The sequence below is a fragment of the Podarcis gaigeae genome, assembly GCF_964106915.1.
Source record: "Podarcis gaigeae genome assembly, chromosome: 1".
Taxonomy (NCBI): Eukaryota; Metazoa; Chordata; class Lepidosauria; order Squamata; family Lacertidae; genus Podarcis; species Podarcis gaigeae.
Window position 1 is genome coordinate 45,865,570 of NC_139678.1, and position 22,109 is coordinate 45,887,678.

The 22,109-nt window shown below is 40.5% G+C and overlaps 1 protein-coding gene across 6 annotated transcripts in view; it reads right to left on the reverse strand.

The window, feature by feature from the left end:
• RBM25 (RNA binding motif protein 25) overlaps positions 1 to 22,109 on the reverse strand; it is a 32,043-nt gene that overhangs the window by 6,591 nt on the left and 3,343 nt on the right. For 3 of the 6 annotated variants that reach the window (XM_083746737.1, XM_083746738.1, XM_083746736.1), the window contains exons 2-14: positions 18,404 to 18,522; positions 18,105 to 18,154; positions 17,310 to 17,480; positions 15,487 to 15,544; positions 14,615 to 14,775; positions 10,064 to 10,246; positions 8,030 to 8,083; positions 7,689 to 7,772; positions 3,750 to 4,030; positions 2,999 to 3,212; positions 2,432 to 2,521; positions 1,222 to 1,295; positions 292 to 442 (exon numbers count right to left, since the gene is read on the reverse strand). In XM_083746737.1, coding sequence (XP_083602863.1) covers positions 292 to 442; positions 1,222 to 1,295; positions 2,432 to 2,521; positions 2,999 to 3,212; positions 3,750 to 4,030; positions 7,689 to 7,772; positions 8,030 to 8,083; positions 10,064 to 10,246; positions 14,615 to 14,775; positions 15,487 to 15,544; positions 17,310 to 17,480; positions 18,105 to 18,154; positions 18,404 to 18,509 — 1,677 coding nt within the window. In that variant the 5' untranslated portion in view covers positions 18,510 to 18,522. The remainder of the gene's footprint in view (positions 1 to 291; positions 443 to 1,221; positions 1,296 to 2,431; positions 2,522 to 2,998; positions 3,213 to 3,749; positions 4,031 to 7,688; positions 7,773 to 8,029; positions 8,084 to 10,063; positions 10,247 to 14,614; positions 14,776 to 15,486; positions 15,545 to 17,309; positions 17,481 to 18,104; positions 18,155 to 18,403; positions 18,523 to 22,109) is intronic. The other 3 variants (XM_083746741.1, XM_083746740.1, XM_083746739.1) reach the window with 1 other exon arrangement.

Here is a 22,109-nt window from a genome sequence, read left to right on the forward strand (position 1 = left end):
GCTGTCCCCGTAAATGGATAATCCTAGTTAATCCGAGGCAGTTTTTTAAAAGCTCGATTTTATTTGGCTTTATAAGTAAGGAATAATCCAGATTAACAATACTATGATACTTATATAAAGAGATCTGAAACAAAAAACTGCTTTCCACATGAACATGGGGATAAAGCCAGGACATGTCAACCAACAGCGTCAGTCACAAATCTCTAGCTTACCAATAGTTGACTACATGACATGGTCTACTATTATAAAAATGCTCATTCACCACACTTTGCCAGAAAAGGCATTTCTTACCCTCTGTAGCTCTGCATCTGGATCTGGGTGTCCTTCTGCAAGAAGACGTTGCCGGATTTCTTCCAGTTCTTCCTTTTCCCTTTTCCTGTCTCTTTCATCTGCTTCCATTTCTTTTTCCCTATCTCGCAATCGCTTCTGCAGAGCGCTTCCCCTGTAACATGTATTCATTTTTGTTTTAAAGGTCTCGTGGCACTTGTTTCCCACAAATATTTGTCAAAAACAGTACACCATAAGCACCCAATACAGAATATTGACTGTAAAGTTTCATGTTTCATTCCCTACATCAGAGAAATAAAATACTCTGTTTGGAGTAGGATTTATTTCTTTGCACATGGATTCTTACAAGAACATGCCAGGAAGGAATAGCAATTCTTAAAACTAGGGAAATAAAAGATCCTTTAGTTTGAAAGTGATTACGAGTCTCCTCATTCTTCCAACACAAAGTTATCTGAATATGTTCAGTGCTTTTCATAAAAGAGGTGCATATTTGATAGGGTTTATCTAATGATCACTCTTATTGGTGCTGCATTAAATTTACAAATTTGGGGCTGTCATCTCCATCATTGAACACACAGGTTTCCTTTGTGGTGTGGAGCACCTTTGGCTAGCTTAACCTGATTCACCCACTACATGCCCCACATTGGGCAGAAATATCCCTGCATTGCAGTGGGTTCGACTAGATGACCCTCATGATCCCTTCCAACTCTACAATTCTATTATTCTAAATCACATAGTCTGTAAACCTCTCCTACTCATCACATGTTGGAACACAAGGTTTCCTACATATGTCTTTCTGATAGGAGTCATGTTGACGAAACCTGAGAACACAAACTGATTTATCTTGTGAACCGCCCTAAGACCTGCGGGTATAGAAGGGTATACAAATTTAATAAATAAATAAAAATCTCCTGCAGTTCATGCTAAGCATACCTATAGTATTTTGGATCATCTCTGTCATCATCATAATCTTCTAGAAATTCTTTTAGACGCTTAGCTTCTTTTGCCTATAAGAGAGTTTCAGACAGAAATTAGCTCGTCACCCTTGAAGAAGTAGAAGTTATTCCCTGCCAGAAAGTTTCTAGAGTAGCACCTTCCTTTAAGTAGATAGCAAGTCACTACTAGTTTGCTTTTCCTGCTTCTGGAACTGTATTTCCTCCTCACAAACTACTGAACCCTCTGAAGCTTGAGTTGAGTTGAACTAAAGTGTAGAGGCATGAGATAAGTTAGCCATGCTTTGCATAAGGGACCTGAAATAATCGCTTTGAGTACAAATCTGCCTCAAGTAGCCTGTCAGTTCTGGCTAGGATGCAAGAGAACCAAGTTAATGAGCTCTAAATGCATGAGAGGAATTTGGGCATGCATTTTAGAAAGCAGTTTCCTGTGCCAATCCACTTTTGAAAACAGTCTACAATATAGCTTTTGAAAATGGATGGGTCCTGCTGTTGAAAGAAACATGTAAAAATGTCACTAGGCATGCAAACTTAGATCCAGCTTCTGCTCCCGCGCAAGTAGGAGCGGAATCAGGGCTGCTTAGCTGGGGAGTGCAAAGCCCCTGTTTCCCAGGTGAGAGATCTCTAACCCCACTCCTGCTTGCATGGGAGCAGAAGATGGATCAGCTGAGGAGGTGCTGGCTCCATCACACTTTTCCTGTCAGAGATGTGTGGCTATGTTCCCCTCAATGGAGAAGTTTAAAGGAGCACCACCTGGCAAGGCGGAGACAGGCTGACAGCTGCATTAGAGGCAGTGCAGGAGTTCTCAGATGCAGCTGCCGGGCTGCAGAAGCGGGATCATAGCTCTCTCAGCTTGGAAGGAAGGGCTTGAACACCCCAGGTGAGCAATCCCACTCCTACTTGCATGCAAGCTGGTGTGGGAGCGAGCATCTCTCAGGTGGGAAGCGGACCTTTTCACTTTATAAGGAACAAAGTCTGTAAAGCAGCCAAACACTTTCTTTTTCATAATGCTTTTTTAAAAATTGCGGCAACATACAGACTCAGCATTCACATTTGTGAGCTACCACTTAAGTCACAAAAATATTACGACTACTACTACTGCCACTACAGGACACCCTTGCATACCAGCATAGAGATTCTGCCATTTGAGCATCTAATAAAGGCAGTGCAAAAAATAATGAACCCCTTACCATTTCTCTTCGCCTTTCTTCCTCCCTCTCAGCTTCCTTTTCATATTCTCTAGCTTTTTTCCGTTCTCTGATCTCCCAGTTTTTAAGACGCTGAAACAAAATAATCTGTTTACAATGTACTGAACCAGAGAGGAAAAAATCCCATATGTCACTTGAGAGAAGCAAAACCATCCACATTTAATTATATCACCCAGTCTTCTATTTCAATACAGAGGTTCTGTAAAATGCTCTGAAGTTTGATGGTCAATGCTACAAAATTATTAGAATACAGGTATGGGCAGGAAACATGCTCCACGATAATGGAGTTGGATCTTTAACAACTATTATCAGACCTCCATTCAGAGAATGGGGCTTTCACCCTGAAAAGAGACAACCTCCTTTCAACAAGTGTTTCCTGAGGGAGCATGGGGTACTGGAGGAGAGTGGCTTCAATGCAGGGCTCTAAAGCCAGTGGCTTGAATGGTAGAGTTAATATTCTCACCCCACCCCCGAAAACCGGGTGCTTTCCATTTGCAACAGAATCCCTTTGAATCCAATCCCCAGATCAGAAGCAACATCCTCCTATACCTCTTGATAAGCTGCTTCCTTTTCACGGAGCTTCCTTTCCAGTTTGCGCCGCTCATAGGCATCTTCTTCATCCTCTTCTCTATCCCTTTTCTTGTCCTTTTCTCGCTCTCTCTCCCGTTGTTCTCGTTCCCTTTCCCGCTCCCGTTCCCTCTCTCGCTCCCGTTCCCTCTCCCGTTCTCTCTCGCGCTCCCTTTCTCTGTCTCTGCTTTTCTCTCTGTGGACAAATATAATGACAAATGATTAATGCATGTAATTGTCAACATTTAATACTGCTGGTAAGAGAGGTTAGGTCTAACAAAATTAACTCTAATTAATTTACTCTAATAGATAACTAAAACACCATACAATACGAGGTTTACAAAAGTTGCGATTTTGAGATCACCGAAATTAAGCCAAAACTCAAAACCTCTGTTAAGTTTTTCAAATTAGCCACAACGTTGCTTGTGTAGTCATTAGACAAATGACATTTTGAATAGACACAGTACATCAGTTTGCTGTCTTACATTGAGAGACAGACACACACATACACACAGTCTCTCTGTACGTTGGTTGTGGCTTTGTTCCGTCAGCCAAACCATACAAAAGGGCCTGAGGGTCAGGGCACCACAGCTGTCAGCAAATCATACCATTTAATTCATTGCCTCATGGCTTATTGCATGCTGGTCTTCAAAACAGGTTGCATCCATGAATTATTTCCTTAAGAACCATTGTCAAATTTATTAACAAGTATTCATTACACAGCACAATTTACCTAGATCTGCTCCGATCTTTATTTCGGTCTGAGCTTCTTTCGCGGTCTCTGTCTCGATCTCTTTCCCTGTCCCGGTCTCTGTCTTTAGTGCGGTCCCGATCTCTATCCCGTTCTCGTTCACGCTCCCGTTCCTTTTCCTTCTCTCTTTCACGCTCTCTCTCCCTCTCTCTTTCACGCTCCCTTCTTTCTCTTTCACGCTCCCGCTCCCTCTCTCTTTCACGCCGTTCTTTTTCAATTTCTTGTCTCTCTTTCTCCTTTTTGCCTTTTTCCTCCTCCAATTTCTAGAAACCAAGAGGATTTTCAAAGTTAGCATGTAGCTAGAGTCGGAGGCCCCACCCCACCACCAAGCACAACACCCAAGGCTGGTAGTGAGCATTTCAAAAACACCAATAATTTAACATTTAAATGTTGAACAGCTTACTGTCAGCTCATAAGAAAAAAAGTTCTGCAATCGTAAGGCTAGATTTCGTGCAAAAAGCATATATCTAACATAGACTGGCAATCTCCAACCTTGGAAAGAAGGGCAATGCTCACCTCATATATGCATACGCTGACAATTACATAGTGCATTGCCATCAATAGTTCACAGAAAACTCCCGAGCCACGAAAGATAGAAAAGAGCTTGAACACAGATGAATTTTTAGCTGGCAAAGTTAATCCTGCCCATGTAGGCAGATCATTTAGTAGGATGCTGACAGACAAAATTACCTCATACCACAGCCAAACCAAATTCATTCTATGCAAGGTTGGGAAGTAAAATCAACTTCAACTGTGTATGTTACTTGAAATGTTTGGAAGGATACATCTTACCAATCACTTTATTCTCCCCAACTTTTTTAATTTTTTGCATTCACTGCTTAAAGTAATGGTTTCTAAAGAACAGGATCCTCAAGAAGGTTGGAAATCGCACATGGACAAGACTAAAAGGTTATACAGTACATTTTTACTGAATTCTATACAAAAGTGCATTTTTTAAATTCAAAAAGTCATGCCTATTACCAAAACTCCCATGAAGACAAGAGAAAAATAAAATCTCATTAAAATGATAGATAAATCCATCCTTGGAAGCAATTGGTGTGTGTTAACTTACAGATGCTGTGCTAGGACATGGACCGCCAACACTGGATTAACCTTGCCTACAAGCTATATTTCTGGGAGGAAGAGCAAGTACATGGTTCACAAGTAAACCAAAAAAAGGAAGGGAAAAAAACATAAGCCAAATATCAGCCTGATGGGTGCCAAAATATTAAGGGCATGATCCTTCCACATCCAAGTGTTGTGCCGGAAGAGATCAACGTAGGGCTTAACAGAGCCCATTTCTCACGCCTTCTCTCCTTAGCGCACATGTGCAATCAGTGCACCGAACGATTTCAGCCAATAAGAGGCTCACTACTCAGCCCCCTCTTGTCACTTGGTGGAAGGAGCATGATCCGTTCCTTCACCAAGTGGCAAGAGGAGGAGGGTGTAAGAGAAATGCACAAGCCTCTTATTTTCAGCAGTGGCCTGGTTCATTGCCTGCATGTATGCTAAGGAGAAAGTAACAGAGCACCATTATCCTTACAGGACCCGTCTGTGCATGGGTGCAGCATGAGTGAGGAAGGATTACACCCTGAATATATTGTATGCAGTTGATGCAAGGGGGAAAAGCAAAATCGCCCCATTTGGCACCCTGTTTACCACTGCTGAAATAATTTATAAACTGGAACAATAAAGTGCGCATATATTTCTCTCTTTCAACAAAGAATTTAAGACAACTTTAAAAACAATCTTACCTGTCAGACAGTCTTCTCGTGTGCGCTCATGGACCAGAGAACCAAAACAAAGTCACAGTAATAAAACTAATAAACAAAAGGTCAATATATCTAACCACCACACTAAATGGTACCAAAAGTGAAATATAGGGAGAGTGGTGTTAGATACATTGAACTCACAAAAGAAAAGGGTGTTTGAGAATGGTAGAGAACAGCCATAATGGAGGAGGAAAAAGTGAAAGTGTACAGAATGTGGCAACCTACTTTCTAAGTGAAATGCTCTCATACAATATAATTTCATTTAGTGTATTAAGGTTATGCTAGCTATATTAACTTTCAAAAGCAGAACTTACCTCAAATTTCGTATACTTTTATAGAAAAGTTTATATACTGAAATGATCGATACTTACAGATTATTTTAGTTGTTCCAATAACAATGTCTTTGGTTAAGTTCCGGGATTCCCCCGCAAAAATTTCTTTTGTAGTAAAAGCCATGATAAAAATTTGCATTGACTTTTGGCATCTTAAGGCTTTTATTTCAAACTTCTCTTTTCTTAAAAGCCAAATCAGCACTGCTGTTTCATATTGAAAATTTAAGTAATAGGCTGCTTCCAAGTGAACAAAAGAATGTTTTATAGGAAATGAGGGGTGAAAAGGATTCAGGATATGCTAATAAAGTAATGAGCAAAGTAGGTAGGTAGGAAAAAAAAGCAAAATCTTACCTTCGGTTCTCTTCAGACTCATCTGTGCTGTAAATGGACACCCCCTGCAATGCTGATACCCTAACAGTCCGATTGTAAATTCTAACCAAAAAACATGCAAAGGTTCACTGTGCTCATTAGCCAGCCCCTTTTTGAACATCCCACCCAATATATGAAATGGCCATTTTGTATTAGATTTAGTTCCATCTATTAGTAAAGGTTAATTCAAAATATTCCCCCAATAGGATAGATCAAAGGCAGCAAAATGCCCGATTGCTTCTGAAACAGTGAAGCATATTTTGATTTTGTTTTAACCACATTATTTCTTTACATTTCAGAGGTATGTTGGGGCTTGGAAGTAAGACGATGTTTCACCACTGAACAGTTTCATACATCTTCTGGAACAATTATCCTCAGGTTCTCATTCCAAAGTTATACTACAATATGTTGCATTGCCAGCAATGTACATCCATTTTTGCTTTAAAGTAAGTGTGATCCTGTAACCAGAGTACTTTTTACCCGTTTTGTAAATTCACACCATTATACCAATATTAGCAAACTACAAGCACACATTTCAGGGATAAATACTTCACTGAGCGTGCAGTACTCCAGCCTTGGTGGGCAGTTCATATTCCCTTAGAAGCTAACATCAAGAGACAGTGCATGCATAGCTTGAATTTCACCCCCCCCCCCTTAAACCACCCTTCCCAACCGGAACACATTCACAAATTCACATTACAGAAACTTCTGTAGGTGGGAACCCTGAGGTAGGATTTGCTGCGTAAACACATTTCCAAGCCAGTTACCCCTTTGCATATTTTTCTGAGGGGGCATCCATAAATAATAAAAAAAAACAGAAGCTCATACTTACATCCTATTCCATGTTACTTTCCAAGCTGTGTTTTTCATCTTGCATTAGTCACCATATGATCTCTATCATAATGGTGGGGGTCAATGAATAGATTAGCTTAATGGGAATTTACAGTTCTTCCATGCATCTAAATTTTGGTAAAGTCTGATAACCACTAACCTAATTTAATTTCACCCCCATTCTCAACTCAGAGCTATTAAATTAAATCTCAAGTTTAAATTAAGCAGCAGAGCTCAGTAAAACAGAGATTGAATTATGTCTTACAACTGCTTGAATGATGTGGGGGCCAGAATGTTTTATGCAGCAGCCCAGTCTAATTATTGGGTCTTATGTAAATAGTTTTAGCTGCTTTGGGTTAATTTAAAGAAAAGTGGGGTAGATGTGTTTGATTTTTTTTAATGTATTCTCACTGAGGAGACTGCAAGGTAGTCATTAGAAAATAAAAAGGACAAAATAAGATGATTTAAGTGGGATTTTGTCCTTAGTGGCTTTTTAGACACACATTATGCCTACTATATGTGATATGGTCATGTGCTTTTAAATTTTCTAAAGGGGGAGGGAAACTGGATTTTGCAAAAACCTAATTTTGTATAAGGTACAAAAACAAGTATACTACCTTGTGCGTATCTCTGAATTTACTGATCTCTCGGGATATCAGGTCCCTTTTATCTTCTTCCATTTCAATAGCATTTATATCCTCCTGTAAGAGAGAAGGGGGGGCAGAACAGGAGATAGAATATTAAAACCCATCTGCACAGAAACAGGAGAACCAAAAGAAAAGCTGAAGGTTAGATGTTTTGTACCAGTCTTGTAAGAGATAAATAAAGGCCTTCTGCAGTACCAAACCTCACAGTCTGATGTTAAATGAATGGAAAAAAAAATTAGATGGACACGAGTCACAAATCTGGTAACTAGCAGTAAACATAGTCATTGTCAAAGCCTACAATGTAAACGAACCTTGGTGATGAGTGGATAGGGTATCAGTGGGGCCACTGGAAATCTGCGGAAAATCTGCGGAAAAATCCACGGAGATTTCTTTTTTAAAAAATAGATTGCACACTACTCTGGAAAAAAAACAATGTTCTGTATGTTTGCAGAATAAGCAATATTGCATTGCTGTGACCGTAGGTCTGACTCAACAAAGTTACAGAAGAACCTCGCTAATTCTCCGTTTACTGATCTACTTCTCGGCAAAGGTTTGCTGGGTGCCACCTCACCCTGGCATGTCTCCATTTAAAATTGCAGAACATTAGCATTCTAGGAAATCTTGCAAGCTAAGCTACGCTTGTTCAAAGTGGCCTTTTGTGGTACTATTATAAGCCTCATTTTGTTTCTTACTCGCTAATTCGCAAAATTGTAATTATATCAAGGGGGGGTTGCCAACAGTTACTGCAAATTAGCGAGGTTCCCCACATCTGAAATCAAGAGTCAGATTTCACTTGCCATTTCCTTTCCCCGCACTCTCAATTTCCCCACATTATCCCTCATCTTTTCAACAAACAGAATGGGCAAGGGAACCAGTCACAATTATAAGCATTCAATAAAGGGGATAACAGTGCCTCAAAACCAGCTTGACATGGCGCCCACCACAGTTTTATATACTTCCCTCCCCCCACCATGCACAGAACTTTTTTAGTCCCACACTTCCCAACCGATAAGGGGAGAAGTCATGCTCGTGTCCCATGTTCATCCTTACAAAATAAAGATGCACTTCCACTATTTCAAGGGGCAGGAAGACAAGGACACAGTTAAATATTTCACTGTTCTGATAGACCACCCTAAATTTAAAACCCAGCTACATCAGCAAGGTGTGGCTACAGGTCACCCTAAAACTAGCAGTTATTAAAGGAGGAAGATCCATATTCAGTTCTTTTAATATGGGCTTCTAAAAAGTAACCTCTCAGTGCCATTATGTCTCTCGATACCATTATATTCTTGATTATATACATAGCATGGATAATAACTTTTAAAGAGAGAGACATGGCTTGCCTATAAATAAGTGCAGAATGCAAAAAAATCAGTGCAAGATTAAGTTAAGTGGAGGCTAAAGAACAGTGGGAGGTGCACTCACTCCCTGAGTGAGAAGCATTATTTCTTGCACTGCCTTTTCATACACTTCACCAGCAGCCAAAGCTATCTTATTGCTTGCACAACGTAAGGGAGAAAGTTAAGCTTAGTAAGAAAGGCTGCAGACAGAAACCAAAATTCACCCCCATCTTTTGCTGTGAGTGGCAGGTATTAAGAGCCCATCATTGAAACAATCATGACGCATTTTCAAGGCTGGCATAATTACTACTAAGCTGTACCCCCCCCCCCCCCAGGAAAGCAAAAATTAGTGTAATCATTAGCAGGGTTATCCACAGAAGGGTAATTATAGCATTTTGGGTCAAATGTTACACTTAAAAAGTATGGATGTCAGGTGGCCCAACAGCCAAATATTAACAAACCATTTTGTAACATCATGGCTTTCATCCCTCAAGGATAAGAAAGAGCTTCTTAGCTATGTGCACAAACATAATTAAATCAGGACAGTGAAGAAGGGCTGCCAATCAGCTGAGTTGTGGCTATAACACCAGTGCAAACCTCTATGACCCAGTGACTTAGGGCATTTAAGATGTCAAACATTACAGGCAGAATCTCTTTTAGGGTCTTAAAATCTTCTCCCCATCTCAAAAAAACATTTTGCAATTATTTCAATACATGTATTTTAGAAGGGATGAAAGGCTGAATCAAACCTGCTGAGATTCAAACCTGTAGCTCCAAGAAGTCTAGGCATTTGTGACCTTTGTGTTCACAGACCTACAACATCCACAGGGTTTGGCATCTAGAACTGATTTAATTTCAGTATGAAACATGAAAACTTCTGCTAACATCAAGGTTTGTTGATTTGTGTTCTCATCAGATGCTTTGAGCTAATGTATTGGCACAGGGTTTGGCCCTTATGTAGGGAGATGAAGTAAATCTGTTTGTGTCCAAAATCAAAACACATACATCCTCCTTCTTTTCTTTTTTCTTCTTCCTGGGATGAGAGTCAGACTCTTGGGAGGGGGCATTGAGCTCGCTGGAATATTCCCGTATTAACACTTCAATGGCCCCTTTAATTAGCTGGTCTCTTCTCTTTGCTTCTTCATCCAGGGCTTCATCATCATCAGTTGTAGTTTCTGGCCTGGTGTTCTAAAGAGTAACACAAATCTTGAAGTCAAGCACATGGGACATAGCAGAACAGCATCCAAATGTTAACTTCATATGAACTAGATAGGTCTATTATTGCATGTAGCTAGCAAGTGGAAGTGCTAGGTGTACTTAACATCCTTACAATCAGCCTTTAACTACAGATTCTAGTAGGTCCTCACTATCGCTGGGCGATATCTGGTTTTCAACATTGTGCTATATCACCAGCTAAACACTGCAATATACTGATACATCACAAGGTCTGAAATAAGGATGGAGCTATGTAGAGGCATTGGCTGGCTTCAGTTTTCCCACATTGGGATTTCTGTATAACTAACACCCCCCCCCCATGATTCTCAATATATTGCTAGTCAAAAATTATGAAACCGATATAATGATATAGACTTCAACCAGTTTTGGATTATATATCAATACATTGCCCAGCCTTAGTCCTCACAAGAGTGATACACAGAATTTGTGGCAAACCCAGAAAGTTCACATATATCCCCATCATTTTCTCAAGACTCTACTACTTATTCTCATTGTTGGAAGACAAAGCTAAATTAATGCCTAAAGCACTGCTTGTGTTGCTAGAGTTGGAAATGTTTTGTTTTGTACAGAACCAACCAGCTGACAAAGCTGCAGAGTGGTCACACACACACACACACACACACACACACACACACACAGCATTGCCTTCAGAAAAGACCAGCTGAAAAGTGCTTGGCACTTGCTGCAGGAAGGTCCTCTGTGCATTTCTGGGAAGTGGTACCCAATAACTCCTGGGTGAAGAGAGCAGCATGCAGTTTTGGGTGCTGCACAAAGGTGCATAAGATGCATTTAGGTAGCAAGAGCCAACACTTCCCGTGTCTGCCAATCCTTTATAGCTAAGTCTCTTTTGGTTCCTCTGCCATACCGCCTTCCTCCCAATTTTGAAGCTGGGGCAGTGGCAGGAACCACCACTCTACTGCTCAGAGAATAATGCTTGCCGCTCATCACACATGACAGAGGGCAAATGAATTTGCTGACGCCTGGCACAAACTTTAAAGAGAATGATACACTACAATGTGTGCGCTCTCTGAAGGAATAAAAATAATTTAGTGTGGATTCATGTGATATTTTTATGCAGCAAGTACAACATAATACAGTGCAGGTTTCAAATTAATACGCCATGTCAGCAGTTATAGAAATATTCTGTTCCGTAGGATTAAAATTGCTGTTCAACAAAGCGGAGAACACATAGAAGGCAACACCGCACCAACCTACCCTTTGGGTCAGACATTACCAAACTTATACACAAAGTTTGTCTGCAGTATAAACAGACTTTTGCATGTAAGTGGTCATACTGCACAATGACAATACATGCGTGTAAAATGTTTTAACATACATATCTGTAGACTGTCACTTCCACACTAGAATTGCTGAATTTCAATTTTCCATGTAAGATGAATGTAGCATAGACTTTAAACTATTAATAAAAACATTAATATATACACAGTTGCCTACAAAACTTTAATGACTATATATTTAAAGGCTTATAGCTTGCCTCTCGGAAGGCTCAAAGGGGCTCACAACAATTCTAAATCTAAAAATAAATCAATCACAGAATCAAATACAGTAAGAAATGAAAATCCCCACTTTCCTCCTTACAAATAGTAAATAGATAAATTCTCATCTGCACATGGAAGTATGAATGACCTGAGACCAAGTGACTTCACCTTGCTCCAGGCCATTCTCAGTCTACAGCCTGGCTGCAAGGAAAACCTAAATACAGAAAAAGAATGTGCATATTACATTTATTTTGTTATCTTCCATCCCATCAAACATTTGTCACTGCTGTCGCTACTGAGGAGCAGTGGGGGAAAAACAGGCAATGTCCTATCATGTCGTCGTCCCCCCCTTTTCCATACACTTGTATTAAACTTAAATAATAAATTCTTGCCTTAAAAAGAGGGGATGGGAATCTCACCTGGGAATAAGAGATGGATGTCCAGTCAAATGCCAAGTGGATAAAGAGTGAATAGGAAAGAGACAGGCTTATGGAGAAGCAGTAGCTAAGAAGTAGGGGCAGAAGGGGATTTCAGCTGGTGCAGAAGCTGCAATGTCAAGGAGGAACAGCCTGAAATGACCTAATAGGTAGTGCCGCTTAGGTGGTAGTAAAAGAAATTAAGGGGTAACAGTATTAGTCAGGGATGGAAGTTAAGTAGAGCCAGATATCTGCCTTATTTAGTCTCTCCATATTTTAAGACAGCAGGAATTTATGGAGAGCTTTCTTGTCTGCTCATGTGAAATAAATGCAGTGGTACCTCGTGTTACGTACTTAATCCGTTCCGAAGGTCCGTTCGTAACATGAGGCGCGCTTTTGCTAATGGCGCCTCCTGTGCCCCTGGAGCGCGACTTCCGCTCGCATCCTGGGACAAGGGGCATCTACTTCTGGGTTAGCGGAGCGTGTAACCCACACCATTCATAAGGGGCACGGTACGTAACACGAGGTAGCACTGTACTAAAATACTCCTACTTTATAGGCTGTGTATCAAAAGGGTAAACCCTAAACCCCTTTCTATGGCACATGGGTAACTAAATTTAACTCATTAAAAGCTTTTAACTACTTTATCACACAAACATAGCAAAAAGTTAACAATGCATTAAAACACTTTTTAAGATGCTTCAGTGAGCGGGTTGGCTGTGTTTTGCTTCTGGTCTTTATTTCTCCCTTCCTTGCCCCAAGGACAAATTATAGTGAATGGTGAGTCATGTACTCCTAACCAGGAGCTTGCAGAAGCTGCTAGAGTACAGCAACACTGTAAGCTATGCAAGATTGCTTAAGTTACTACAAGTAAGAAAATGCACTATATTTCACATCTTCTTTGGCTGAGCCTTGGCCATAGACTTAAATCAAGATAAAAAATTCTAAATATTTTGTGTTTTTCTCTAACATTATCATTCCAGAAAAGCTGTATTATTAGGTAAGGTAAAGGTAAATGACCCCATAACGGTTAAGACCAGTCGAAGACAACTACAGGGTGCGGCGCTCATCTTGCTTCAGGCCAAGGGAGCCAGCATTTGTCCACAGACAGCTTTCTGGGTCATGTGGCCAGCATGACTAAACCACTTCTGGCACAACAGAACACCGTGACGGAAACCAGAGCGCATGGAAACGCTGTTTACCTTCCTACCACCACAGTACTTATCTACTTGCACTAGCATCTACTTTCTTGCATGGATCCAAACTGCCAACCTTCCGATCGGAAAGCCCAAGAGGCTCAGTGGTTTAGACCCTTTAACACTGTATTATTAGCAGACAGCTTATTATTAGATACATTTTTTAAAGTGATTTGTGAATTCACATGTTGATAGGCAAGTCTGTAAAAAAATTCAAGGACTTGCAACTTGTGAACTTATTTGAAATTTTTGATAATAGTGCACCTGTGTGAAATGACTCACTTTCTAGATTGATTTCCTTATGTTTTGCATCTTAGCCAGGGGATGACTGTTCTTGGGACTATTATATGCCTTACTTCTTCCAATCTTACTATTTTATCTTCTAAAGACAGTGGTACCTCGGGTTACATAGGCTTCAGGTTAAGAACTCTGCTTCAGGATAAGTACAAAAATTGGGCTCCGGCGGCGCGGCGGCAGTGGGAGGCCCCATTAGCTAAAGTGGTGCTTCAGGTTAAGAACAGTTTCAGGTTAAGTACGGACCTCCGGAACGAATTAAGTACTTAACCGGAGGTACCACTGTACTTAATTGTGATGGTGTTTACAAATGTGATTTGACATGCAGTTTGTGGCTAGGTTCACCTGCTTGTGCTTGCTATGAAGCTATCACTTAAATGGTTAGGTTGAACTATGGTGGCCTGAGAAGGTATATGGGCACAGTGCTTGTTGGCAGAGGACATGCAAGCACATGTACAACTTGGCATGTTAAGCAAAGCTTTTCATGCTGGTCATACCCAGCTGGAATCAGACTTTTTTTATTTTGGAGTTGGCAGACTCTACTCTGGATCAGCAAGTCTAGCAGAGAGCAGGGCATCTGGTTTCCTCCTGAAAATGGTTGGGTTTGATCTGAGAGCCTGCAGCTGCTCTTCCCTTAACCTTCTTCTGTCAGTTTTATAATCCAGTTTCTCAAGCAGAAAGTGCAGTTTGTTGGGGATTTGAAGTTTACACTCAAATTCTGATCATGAAAATTAAACAAAAGAACAGTGCAACGGTCATCTGCAGAAAAGGTGTAATAAAGTCAGCATAGCAGGTTAAATTGCAACAGAGAATAAGCAAATCAGGTGAAAGAACTAAGAGCACTTAATGCCAATCCAATTTATTTGTAATTCAATTGTTTCCTGTCCCAGTTTAGCATAGTTACACACAACATACCCCATTGGAAGCCCTTTTCTTCGCTTTCCATTCATCTAGCTGAGCCTTCGTCTTGGCATCAACTTTCACAAGTAGTTTCTTTTCTCCAATTTGGAGATCGTGTAGTAGCCTGAGCGCACGTAGTGTGGATTCTGGTTCTTTATACTCGCAGAACCCAAAGGCTAGGGGATGAATAATTGAGATTTACAAAAGCAAATTTTAAAAATTATATATGCACGAGAGCAACACCCACACTCACTCACTCACTCACACTCACTCTCTCTCTCTCTCTCTCTCTCTCTCTCTCTCTCACACACACACACACACACACACACACACAATTGCCTTTAATGTCAACTATTTGTTTTATGATTACACCAAATATATGGCAGGACCTCAGTTAAAACACATTTTTAAATGCCTTAAAAAATATTCAGCCCAATCCCATAAACCCAAGCAACTGCAATTCAGAGGGTGAAGGCTACACCCATCCTGTGATGCTGCCTTTCATCTGAAATCCCATTATGGTCAGTTACTCGTTTTTCAAAAATACTAGGTTGCTGCAACATTTAACTGGCTGCATAAAGTTACAATCCACTCTTCAGTAGTAGGGGAAGCTGGTTAGCATGGCAGCATTAATTCTCAGTGCTATGTTGGTACAGTACAGTTGGGCAGCAAGCAGTGCCAGATCAAGTGCCCAGATCACCACTGATCTGCAGTGGAAGGCACAAATTGTGTTCCATCTGATACACTTATTGACTCACAGAACAGCTCAGAGGAAAAATAAAATTAAGCCCTTGCTACTGAAGCGTGGGCACTTCAGAAATTTAAACAAGCTTGCGTATATCCTCATAGCTATTAGAGGGAATAGAAAAGGGAAAAAGTATATATACCTTGAAGTTTTCCAGATGCTCCTTGAACTCTCTTCCAACTCAAAACCAAGCCACACTTCTGTAAAATATTTTTAACATAATGTTTATTGAGGCAATTGTTTATTGAGGCAATTGATTTTATTTATTTATTTTTGCTACTCAGAAAACTTCTCTCACTCTTGAAAGTTCTCAATGAATTTTGTGTCAGTTGAGAAGACATCCTAAAAGAAATTAGCACACCTAATAATTGTGGTGGCGTGTAGTATTTTATTATCACAACCCTGCTAATCATCATTATTTAACCTCTTCTACCACCTCCATGGGGACGCGGGTGGCGCTGTGGGTAAAACCTCAGCGCCTAGGGCTTGCCGATTGCATGGTCGGTGGTTCGAATCCCCGCAGCGGGGTGAGCTCCTGTCTTTCGGTCCCAGTTCCTGCCCACCTAGCAGTTTGAAAGCACCCCTAAGTGCAAGTAGATAAATAGGTGGTACCGCTTTATAGCGGGAAGGTAAATGGCGTTTCTGTGTGCGGCGCTGGTGCTGGCTCGCCAGATGCCGCTTAGTCACGCTGGCCACGTGACCCGGATGTGGCTATCATGTTTAAAACCCTGGTGAGTTGAAGGTCTGCCATCTCCTTCCAAATACTCATTTCCTTGACTGAAATCTTTGCAATAAGGCCCTGTTACATCTGCTCCTATTATCTGAGGCATAGCAATTAGATATGGTCTTTTCAGTAGTGGTGCCCCAGCTATGGAACTTCTTTCCTAGACAGAAATATTTTTTAAACTTTACACAATGAAAACCTATTCTTTCCTGGATATTTGCCCTTCAAATCCAATTTAAGTTTTTTATTTGTGCCATTGTAACCCATTAGATAGGAATCTGGTTTTAATTTTGAAAATCATTTGTAGCTCATATTTGATTTTTATTGTTATTATTTTTATGGACTGTATTTGCTATTTCAGTTTCTGATTTAATGTATATGTTTTAGTGTTCTCCACTAAAGAACATAAGGCCAGCCATCCTGGATCAGGCCATTGACCCATCTAGTCCAGGATCCTGTTCTCACAGTGGTGAACCAGCTGCCTATGGGAAATTTTCAAGAAGGACCTGAGAGCAACTGTACCTCTCCCAGCTTGTGTTACCCTTGACATACTGCTAGTGAAGGCATAACCTAGCCTTATTTTCCATGAAAAGAGCTTCTCCAAGAGTTTAGTTTGGTAACAGCCTAAACTACATCAACCCACCACTGACTATCCTAACACAATGCAAACAGATTGGTAAATTAGTAAATTTGTACTTAGCTTCAGGGCTGAAATAATATGTAGCAATAATCTAGCATTTCATAGATTCAGGCAGCCCTGTATTGGGAAATTTTAAATGTCTGATGTTTCAACAATTTTTTATATGCTGTAAGCCGCCCACAGTGGCTGGGGAAACCCAGCCAGATGGGTGAAGTATAAATATCATCACCATCACCCCCACCACCATCATCGAATTGTAGAGTTGGAAGGGACCATGAGGGTCATTAGTCCAACCCCCTGCAATGCAGGAATTTTTTTTGCATGTCTATTGGGGGTAGATTGTTTATCTTTGTAGGGCAGCCCCTCATGTGTCATGAGATATGGTCTGGAGGGCCCTGATCTTGAGGGTGGACTTTCCAGAGGTATGGAGAAGAGGTGAGCTAAAAAGCCCTGCATGCATATGGAACACTTAACATGAAAGAATTTAGCTAACATTTTAAAGAATACAAAAAAGTCAATGAAATCAATGAAAAATTAAGCAACACTAAAATCTCTAATCAACACAATGCAAGGTTGCTTTCTAAAAGGCAATTCCACTTACGGCAAGAAGCTGTCGTATAAGCATGTCTGAAGCCTTTTCAGATATGTTGCCTACGAAAACAGTAGTAGTGGGACCGCTGTTTTCATCATTTTCCTTGTTCTTTAGACCTGGATGTTCCTTTCTAACTCCCATATGTTTTCCAACCATTGACACGGTAGTTGGGACCAGAACCTGAAAGACGAGAAACAAATACCTCGTGATTTTTTTTCCACTGCAACAATTAGTAAGTTTAAAAAGCACTGTTCCTAAGGTACCAAGCAGGAACTTAGCATTAATTATTTTTGCCTGAACAGATTAGCCTGCAAAGGAAATTTCATACAGTTCCTTTGAGTCGATTCTACTTCACAAATTGCAATACACGTGCTTTATAAATAAAAGCACACAGGAAATAACATATAAGTCAGGAACCTTGTATTTAAATGTGTTACACTGTTACAGCCTTGCAATTTTTCATGCGCATTCTTTTCAAATTCAAAGACGTCACCCCAACCATAGTTAGTGTCAGTGCAGATCCAATGATTAAACATGGTTAAAGCCAAAAAGCAAAAGGAGGTAGGACTTTGTTTTGGAGGAGAGTGGGTCATGTGTTCATGGGAATGGTTCCCAATTTGCTAACTATGATATGGGATCAGTACAGTGTTGCATATACAGTAGGGAGAAGATGAACACAACTATGCTGTGTTTTAATATTTGATGCTAATTGTGTCTTTATTGTTATTTATTTTAATGCTTTTTTATAAAGTTATTTAAATTAAAAAGATATTTACAGTTAACAGTGGCTTATGCGATACTTACAGTTGGTGCAGGAGCCATAATACCCATTGGCACAGGAATCATCGGTGTCCCTGTGAAATAAGAGGTTGCATTAATAGTCTCTGAGCAACAGCTACCAAAAAACTATAAATATTTTTTCAAATCTGGTATTAAATATGCGGAACAGAACTGTTAAGCGCTCTCAGGAAGTATAGAAGCTGCAGGATCATTTTGTTCACATGTCACAAAGAAAAACTAAACACCAACCTAAAATGTTAAGATATTGATGACCAATATAGAAGAATGAGGTTTATCAGACAAGCTTCTGATAGAAAACTTACCAGGAGGTACAGGTGGAGGAAAACCTGGAAATTGTGGAGGTGGAATTCCAGGTGGAAGTGTTGGGATACCCATAGGAGGGCGATTCAAGTGAGGCGGAAAAGACATTTTTAGCAGTAACCTAGAAAAAGAATGAACCTATTAGCTTCAAATCAGTGCTTGTTTACATGTGTTTCTACTCTCCCCCTAAATGAGCAAGATGCTTAAAACCAGGTAGAAAACAGGAGCTCTAGCCTAACTCTAGCTGCCTAAGCACATCTTGCTCAAAGTTATTAGAGATGAGATAGCTAACTGTGAAACACCTACAAAGAAAGCCCATTGAGCATGGTTCTCACCTCAGGTTGTTGCTACACAAACTACCCCCCTATGTAGGTAGGGCTAGCAAGTTTTGTGGAGATAAAAGGCTCAGTCTGGAACACAGCTGATCCTAATAGCCGCAAAGGCCCAGTCTGGATAAGAATTGCAGCTGAGATGAATATTCCTCCCTTGCTGCTCCCTTCATTGCACACCAGCTTTGATGTGATGACCCCAGCTTGTATTAAACCAGAATTCCCCATTATATCCAAACTGAGGAACTCCAGCTTAATGCTGGATGACTAATCCTCAAGCCCTCCCAAAGTCCTAGTCAAAGAGAAGTGTCTTCACCAATCTACAAAAAGTCAGCAATGTCAGTGATAAGATGCATCTCCAATGAGAAAACAGTTCTCCCATGGGGAAAGCATCGGTTAGGACCATTGTGTGAACCATATGACACAAATTTTTAAGCAGGCTCACTAAATTCCCATGTGCTTCCAAGTACAATTCTGGTACTGGTGTTTTATATGAAGTGTTAATATGGCTTTGATTCAGGAGGATTGCTCCTGCTGGATCAAAAGCCCTTGTGCTTGGACAACGGCATCAACTGGATATAACCTACTATGTTTTTCAGGTTGCTTTTAGAGCTGGAATTTTTGCTTGGATTGTTTTTGTCTCCTGCTGCCCTGTTTGATTTGATGTTGTATCATCTTGGTATTTACTGCTTGCTTGTGTTATTTTATTATTACTACAATAAATAAAAGGGACGCAGGTGGCGCTGTGATTAAAACCTCAGCGCCTAGGGTTTGCCGATCGCATGGTCGGCGGTTCGAATCCCCGCGGCAGGGTGAGCTCCCGTCTTTCGGTCCCAGCTCCTGCCCACCTAGCTGTTCAAAAATAGGTACCGCTTTACAGCGGGAAGGTAAACAGCGTTTCCGTGTGCTGCGCTGGTGCCGGCTCGCCAGAGCAGCTTCGTCACGCTGGCCACGTGACCCGGAAGTGTCTGCGGACAGCGCTGGCCCCGGGCCTCTTAAGTGAGATGGGCACACAACCCTAGAGTCGGACACGACTGGCCCGTACGGGCAGGGGTACCTTTACCTTTACAATAAATAAAATAAAATTTTAAAGAGGTGGCATATAAATTTATAAAACAAAGTAAATGTTAGACAAGGCACTTAATGCTTTTATTTGTTCAATTCTATACATGTTTACCTGAAAGCAAGTCCTGTTGAAATCAGTACTTACTTCCAAGTAAATGAAATATGGGTGCACTGGACCAAAAATAACCTAAAGCTCAACAATAAAAAGCATGAAGGCTTGCTCTAACCATGTGACCTCAGGCTAAGCTCAGTAGTGGAGCACCCTTTGCATGCGGGTTTCAGGTCCAGTTGTTGCCATCCGTAATGAAAAGATTTCAGGCTGGGAAGAAGAAGAAGAAGAAGAAGAGTTTGGATTTGATATCCCGCCTTTCACTCCCTTTAAGGAGTCTCAAAGCGGCTAACATTCTCCTATCCCTTCCTCCCCCACAACAAACACTCTGTGAGGTGAGTGGGGCTGAGAGACTTCAAAGAAGTGTGACTGGCCCAGCAGCTGCATGTGGAGGAGCGGAGAAGCGAACCTGGTTCCCCAATTTACGAGACTACCGCTCTTAACCACTACACCATACTGGGAAAAACTCTTAAGTACCAGAAAGCTTTTACCAGTTAGACTGAACAATATAGGACAAGATGAACGAACAGTTGCTGCATCTGGATGACACAAGAAACAATCCTTTATCATAATGAGAATGAGTCTAGGTGAGCCTTGGCTTTGCGTGTCCCTAAATCCTCTGAAATAGTCACTACATTTTTGTAATAACAGTCTGTGTTGCCTGAACCTGAAAAACTACTGTTAATCTTAACTATGATTTATTCAAATAAATTACTTTCCAACCACAAGATTAACTAGAGTTTGTCAGATTGGTATGTCACCTCAAGCTGCAGTTAATAAAAAATGAAATCAAAACTGTCTAAAGTCCTCTCTGCAGTACACAAGCCCCAGACTCGCTTAGGCTTATTCTCATGATATACCAAAGTTTAATGTGATGTCTGAAAGTGGTCAATATAAGGCAGCTTCTACATTACAACATGAATGGTAATTTAACCAAGCAGCAGTTAGACTAGTGCAAGGGAAAGCTTAACTGATATCAAAGGGGTACAGAAGTGTTGACTTTATAGTGACCTAGGGAAGACAGAAGTAGTTGGTCCGAGGAGCATCTGAAGGTGGAAAGGAGTGTGGATTCATGAGCAGAAAATGGAACGGCTGGTCAATAAATAAGTAAGATTTTAGCAGAAGGCAGGAACACAGGCATGGGAAATAAAGAAAATGAGTTGAAAGACGGAGAGATAAAGGAACAGAGAGAGTCTTGGGTAGTACAGTAATAGAAAAACAAAGGGATGGAAGACCCAAAAATGTAAAGGAGAAAAAAGCCCTTCAGCTGTCTGGTGTGGAAAACCTAAACATTTTGGGGGTATCAGATGCTGCTTCATGAATCAATCTTCTACCAATTATGAGTAAACATTTAGAAGATTAGTAAAAATATTATTACTGCTACCCTTTGTTCCAAAGGATAAATTAACCAATAAATAATTAAAATCCTGTTTTAAAAAGGCAGGATTGGCAATCATACAATGGATAGATCACTGACATATTTATCACACCTGCCTCCCGCCCACTCCCGTACATGCAGTATTGCTTTAATTTTTTGGATAAAGTCCATGCTCAGTCACCAAGCTCACCACTTGCATGCGTAAGCCCACCACCTCATTGCCTGTCTGACTGTTCATTACAGTAATCCAGTTACCAATGCATGGACTATGGTGGCCAGAATATTCCAATCCAGATATGGCTTTTGCTGGTGTAGTAGGTGAAACTGATTGAAGACCCAACTTTTGTATACTGCTTAATGCCAAAACTTATAAAGGGTTCGCAAGTAAAGAAATCAACTACTATACAGCTATAAACACCCATAATTAAAATACAGAATGTAACACTTAAATCACACAAAGTACATTTTAAAGAAATATTTATACAGCACAAAAAATGGCATGGTATACTTTTTAACCTCTCCCTACTATATAAAAGTCAAACATGTATGCCATAGCCAAACAGTTTAGGGTAGCATTACATTTTCTAATTAATTCCCCCTGCTCAGGAAATCCACATCCTAGGTAGAAAACAATGGGGAACATGTGAAAGCAAGTCATGAATGAAATTACAGCAGTGTTAGGTCTGAAGATTACAAGAGAAGCATTCTAATTTGACTGCTGGAAGGAAGGTTAGCAGGCAGGAGTTGCAGAAGTTCAAACCAGTTATAACCATATATAAACAAGTTAGCAGTAAAGAGATAGATAAACCTGGAAAGACTGAAGGACT